This window comes from Fistularia commersonii, chromosome 16 (genome assembly GCF_037954325.1).
Source record: "Fistularia commersonii isolate RoL2024-O1a breed Wild chromosome 16, RoL_Fcom_v1.0, whole genome shotgun sequence".
In the NCBI taxonomy this organism is placed as follows: Eukaryota; Metazoa; Chordata; class Actinopteri; order Syngnathiformes; family Fistulariidae; genus Fistularia; species Fistularia commersonii.
The window spans coordinates 13,613,066-13,619,717 of NC_141299.1; the positions used below are offsets into that span (position 1 = coordinate 13,613,066).

The 6,652-nt window shown below is 38.4% G+C and overlaps 1 protein-coding gene across 2 annotated transcripts in view; it reads left to right on the forward strand.

Annotated features, from left to right (window-relative positions):
- The window catches only part of negr1 (neuronal growth regulator 1), a 148,914-nt gene extending 143,283 nt beyond the window's left edge, over positions 1-5,631 (forward strand). Inside the window, exon 8 of one of the 2 annotated variants that reach the window (XM_086161591.1) lies at positions 2,341-3,521. In XM_086161591.1, coding sequence (XP_086017717.1) covers positions 2,341-2,441 — 101 coding nt within the window. In that variant the 3' untranslated portion in view covers positions 2,442-3,521. Of the gene's footprint in view, positions 1-2,340 lie in introns of both variants that reach the window. The other variant, XM_086161592.1, reaches the window with a different exon arrangement.
- The last annotated feature ends 1,021 nt before the right edge of the window (positions 5,632-6,652 follow it).

Below are 6,652 nucleotides of genomic sequence, written 5' to 3' on the forward strand. Positions count from 1 at the left end.
GTTACTTTCAACACAAAGACGATACTGTATATGCACCTTATATGTAATGATCAACCAGACATTTTTAGGGAAAAAAATACACCACTCATACTAACAATCAGCATGGAATAATGATTTTGTTCTTGAAAAATCTGCAATAACATGTTTGTCACCTCAGAAAAATATGATTACAGGGGCCCTGGTGTATTTAAGATTGTGGTTATTTTTCTTCACCAGGTATGTGTTCTTCTGCTGTTGTGTGTGTGTGTGTGTGTGTGTGAGTTTGTGCAATGCAGGGTCCACATCAGAGGAGTTACATTGTGAACTAATTACATGGCTGTGTAAATAGAGGCACCCTGCTGATATGGGCATTGCACCACATGATTTCCCCTGATGAAGCCAAGCTTGTTCACACTGCCTTTCTGTACTAGTCAGTTTGCGTGCCTATATATATGTGTGTGTATTTGTGTGTGTGTGTGTGTGACATGCAGGTGTGTGTGCTGAGGCAGAACATGTTTTGTAACCTGCAAGGTGTGTTGTATTGAGCTACAAGCTCAAAGTATGTCTGTTGAGGAGGCAAAGTAGCCCTCCAAATGAAAGGCTGCCCTCTCAGCCTCTGCTTGCCTAACGCAGCTCTCCAGAGAGGGCTGTTCATATTACTGTGGCTGTCTGCTGGTCAGAGAAACACAAACAAAACAAAAACAAAGCAGGCTTCAGTAAGAAAGCGGAGAAAGACCTTGTGTAGCCCTTGTCTGTTGTCCTCTCTCTACAACTGCTTCACTGGTTCTCAAACATTTTCTGGTGCAAGCCAACTCTGAACCTGAGACATTATTATTTCTGATGTTCAAGAATGTAATAAAAACTGCAACTGCATTTTATTTTTAAGTCTATGTACTTTGTTTCTAAATTAAAAAAACATAAAGAGTATTTTTCTATCCTGGAAGGAAGATAGTCCTATCTATTTCCCCGCACGATAAAAGGCATCAGATTAAGTTGGAGTGTCCAGCCTATTGCAAGAGACAACATTCGCCTACAGATCCAGCCCTTGGTTGGAGACCGAAACAATGCGATCGCTTCTTCTTCAAGGCGGCTGGTCTGCTGTGCGTCTGCTCTACGATCATATCCAATGCACCGTCGCTCATGTATTGTCCCAATTTTAACGTCAACACCAGGGAAAGAGGTCATTCGTTCAGGCGTTGAAAGTACGACTCCAAGACACGCCGAGAAAATAAGACAAATCTGATCATCCGATCGAAATCAGTCACCGGTTCCCCAGTTTCCAAAATGGCACCGGCTTGTTGTGATGTACACAATTCCACTTTAGACAGTTCCACTAATGCTAGAACAAAAACGTGATCATATCTAAGCGTCATTGTAAGGTTCTAGTGATGGATTTTGCTCCCACTTTGAATTTGATGGCCTTTTTCCCATCTTCTCCCATGCCTGAATGGGCCCTCTCCAGTTTCTCCAATTTCCTCCCACATTCTACAAATAGCCAATAGTTTAACTGAAGAGTCTTAACTTTCTGTCAGTGTGACTGAGAGGAAAATGCAGAGAGAGAGCATGTCCTTGGCCAGGGTGTAAAACCGCCTCATGGACACTGACTATCCTCCACCCCACGACCCCGTGTGCATCATGAATAATATCCAAAATGAATGAATGAATGTATATTAACAAACATTGATGTGGTTTCGACTTGTTGGGATTTTTTTTCCTGCTTATGGAAGACCTGATAGGAGTGTTTATTTTAACTACCGAACAGTGAAGTATTTTGTTGCCTGTTACTTGCATCTCAAATGTTTGTTTTTTTTTCAGGTTCTCAGAAAAGACGTCTTGGTAAAATTCCACGCTGGTATTTTCACGCCGACTATAAATGCAGTCATGTGGCTAAAATGACTTTGAGAACGAGAAACAAAGAAAGCGTCTCGAATAATCCTTTTTATCTTGTCGCTCACCTGAGCTTGCAGACAAGAAGAGTGAAAAGGCCTAAATATGGAAAATTGTAACGCCTTCCTCAGTGTTTAATGTAATAAATGATGAGTTGCAATTGAAAGGTCAGGGGTAGAGTGAAAATGTTGGATTTAATACGTAAGATAAATATTTGTTGGTGACAGTTTACAATGACAAATTTAAAATGAAGGTCATTTGATCTGCTCTGGGCATTTTGGGGCATGATGGATGTCTGTTTCCTCCAGCAGTGTTCAGAAATAACTCTCTGCTCCAGTGTTCCAGTAATTGCTGTTCTTGCAGTCTCACTTTGAAACATTGTGCCCGGCTGAATGCAGGTTGGCAAATGGAGGGTGTGGCAGAGCAAAGGTGCATTCACAACTAACCAGAGCTTCTCTTGTTTCCTGCCCACAGCACCCAACACTGCACCCTATGGGAGCACAGGAAAAGCGCATGTCCCTCTGGCCTGCCGATACCTGGTCCTGGCTCTCTCATCCTTCATCAGCGTGTACTAGCCGAGGCCAGCTGAGACACTTTGACTGTCGAGAGCATTTATGAATTCATTCTGACATTGCTGATGGCTGGAGTTCAATCTGGTACAGTTTGTTGAAAAGCAAAGAGGGGAAAATAATCAGCATTACTTTATGTGGGGAACTTTTTATTTTCCTTTGCTTTTGGTGTAATTTCTGTCATGTAAATACTATGATGTGTTTGATTTTTTTTTTTTTTTTTTTTTTTTTTTTTTTTTTAATTATTGTAATTATTTCTTTGCGGTTTTCTTTTCTTATCCAATTGATGAGTCGAGGCTAAAAACCCTCCCCTCCCGCAATCAACCCCCACCCCCCTCCAGTCATATCAAAAGATGTCACCGAGTCCCCGAATGAGTTACTTCTGAAGCCTCTTTCCTGAGGATATGGTGACGCAAAATTAATATTTTCCATCCATTTCTTGACATTACTCAAAAGATACAATTGTGCCAAGTCTCCCAGTACACAGAATTACCATACTAATCTAGTATTGAATGTATTATGGGTTATTAGAAAGAAAAAACATTGACATTCCTAAAATACAAATGGTTATTATAAAGGGTGCTTCTGAAAACATAAAAAGTGAGAAAAATACAAGTTCAAGAAAGGCAGGGCTTTTCACTACATGTATTGTCATGATTAGGTGGATGAACAATGTTGAAGTGCTTTGTTGTATTCTGAAAAGGGTCTTTATTTAGTATGCCTGCCTATCAGCTTTGATCAGGCAGCTGTCAAAGTAGCAAAGTATACTGTTTTGTATGATTATATTTTAGTAAAATGTAGGCTTTTATTTTAAAGCAGGACCAGCTTCCCTCATTTGACCAAGAGAACAATTCATGGCTTTGTCCAGAAAGAGGGAAGGAACATTGCTGCCCTATGTCTCCATTCTTTCTCGAAAGAAAAACTATGATACATATAGATATATATATGTATACACGCACATATATATATATATACATGTATACACATATATATGTATATGTATATACATATATATGTATATATATATACTTTTTTTCAGTGAGTGCACATTTGTGAACGTCTCCACTATGAAAGTTGCAAAGAAAAGGAATAACCCAATCAGTTTGTTTTTGCCTAAATATGTAGTGGTTTGCTGTCTGAAACACGCCGCCTCCAGAAGGTGTGTGAGCAGGGTGTTTTGTCTTTGAATTTCCTGTGTACTTTCCAATCATCTTCTGGCCACAAACCCCACTGCAGTTTACTGTACATCTCTCCAGGTGTTGGCTCAGACTCACAATTCATTCTGGGAAAGAACTACTCTGTGCCACTACCTTTTATTTGTGTTTTGTTTTAAAGAATGATTAAGTATCAAAGTATTAAAGTCTACAGTATATATACAATATAACAGTTTTACTACTTGGTTACATATTACCAATTCACAAGTTAAGACAGCCAAAGGCAATGGCTTTCAGTGTTTTTCTTGAAAAAAAAGCCAGAATATAAGACATAGCATGGTGGTTTATTGAGCAAGTACTTTGTCTTTAGAAAAGTATTGTATAAAAGCTTTTCTTGTTTTGTTTTGGTTTTTTTTTTCTTCAAAACTTAATTCCTCAAATCCTTAAATATGAGCAGAATAACATCCAGTTTTGAACTTGCTTACAGCTAAAAGCATGGCTGAAGGTGCTGACGGTAAAGTCAACAGTGTCCATAGACCCAGTGCAAACCAATCAAAACTCAAATCCAGTGTCTCTGTACGGGTTCGCGTTTTGATGAGACTTCAGTATGGCATATTCATCCTTGAGTATCTTCAATCCACGGTGTAAAAAGAGATACTGTAATGCCTTAATATTACCATTGACATTAAATTGATTGCATCTTGTGGAGACTTACTCTGATGCAGAGCTTCGCAAAGTAGGACTATTTACTGATATTTTACTGATAGGTGAATCTCCATAAACCAATTGTTTACTTACCTTCCGAATTTGGCACAATCTCGTCAGTGAAGTTCATAAAGGTTGTCCTAACTCGTGGTTCTCACAGGTATTTCCTGCTATGCCAGTTTCAAGTGATGAAATGCAGTATTTGTTGCACAGGTTAACATATCCACGAGTCTTGTTTGGATTTGGATTATTTAATGTTTTCATGAACAGTAGCCCAGTCCACTCACAAATGTTCACGTGAACTTGAAACTGCAAACCTATAGAGAAAATAGCCATTACAGTGAAAAGAATTAAAGCACAAACACAGTTTTTAATTTCCATTTTGTGATAATTTCTTTTTAAGGTCTGTCAAATCTTGCTTTAAGTTGTTATCAGCTTGTTTTACAAATAATGATATAAATGCACCCGATGATCTTGTTTAAATGTTAACGTACAATGAAAGTCAGAACTATATTTATTCACTACCTTTATGAAAACAATGTAAAAAAAAAAAAATGACATTTGAAACATATAAAACTGGTTATGTGACATTTCTTTGAATGGGGCACAGTATGGCATAGTTTATAATGTTGTCAGGTTCCTTTAGATGCCATAGCTGTTGTTGATTTGGTTTTTTTTGTCAGACAATATTGAAAAGAACAATGTTTGCAATCAAATTACCTACTTTTTGAAACAGAGAGGGTGTGAACCAATATAACAGTATTATAGAACAGAATCAATGTGTGTATATGTGGAGAAAATAAGATATCTTTTGATCTTTAGAGCCAGTGTGTAGTCATAGTTCTTCACACACTTGCGTGTTTGACGATGTGCAGAGAGTATGGTTGTGCTGCATGTCAAAGTTAACCTGTGTTTTTGAGGTGGCCATTTTACAGATCTTCATACTTTTTATGAATAGAAAGGGTTTTCCCAAATATTGGGTTCAGGACTTGGTCATAAAATTCACAGCTCCCACCGATCACCAGGTTGTTTGTTGTGATTGATTTCAAACAACTTTGTAAAAAATACATACATATATATATCTATATCTATATAGGTATATAGATATAGATATATGTTTATATCTATATATATACACACAACTGCTGTTCAGGGTCGTAATGGTTATGTGGCACATCGGTGACAGTTTTGTTGGTTGCTTTTCAAAGCAATTAAGACTTGCTAGTGTCCTACATGAAATGTACTGAATGGTGCTTATTTGGAAAAATGGTATTAACACGTCCCTTTTATCAGATCCTTATTATTTGCAATAAAAGTCTTCATGTTAAATGCATAAATATACATCTGAGTTCATGAGCTCTTGCACGGGTTTGTCACTATCACTGGTACTATTCTCCAGATTGAGGAAGATATCGCTCCGTTTGTACACTGTAGCGTCAGTCATTAACTCATCTTAATGATGTAGTATCGTGCATATTTGGTCCCCCCTCCCCTTTGCCCTCGCGCAGTGTATAAATCCTCTCGAGCCCAGATGGCCAGATGCCACTGCACATAGGATTATCTAGTGTTTGCACTGCACAGTCATTATTGACTGGAGTGTGTTGCTCCGTATATCTGATCCAGAGAATATTAACAATCGTAAGATATTACTCATCACACCCATGTTTAGAGCCAATTGTAAACTGCCCTTTCTCCGACACGGCGGGGGCTTCCAAGAGATTTAAAAGCCGAATTGCTTTTCCCAAAAACACCCTAAGATTTTAAACAGTAAGTTGAACTGAAAGTCGTGTTGATTTGCAAACTAAAAAAATATGCCATGCCGTCCTCCTACAGAGTTCACTGCACCTCCTCCCAGATGCCATCAGTTGGGAAAAGAATCAATCTAATTTCAGGAGCTCTGAAGCAGACAAGCTCACACCCAATACAACCCACACACACAGTTCCAACCTTGCATCTTTAAATTGCCCATTTCAAAGCTTCACCCTCTACTCACAGATGTATCTGAATCATGCTGTTCTGTCTGAAACCATTTATTTCCAGTTTGGATATAAATCACTGTATGAAGTGAGTCATGGAGAGGGGCGAGTACAGTACTGAATGTGCCTTCAAAGTATTTTGTCAAACAGTTGAACGAATAAGTCGGCCCTCAATGAGACAACCTGAGCTCCTGTATGCAATTTGTTTTTTTTTTTTCTAGATGTAACCCAAGAAATCTTGCCTCACAGCTGTGTGTCTCCACTAGTAATGGCCAGGAAAATGAAGGTTGTTTTTTTTTCGGAATACAGCGATGTCGATTTAAAGATGACCCGTAGCCCTTTTTAATTGTAATCTTTATGGTTTTCTCCCATCAAATATTAC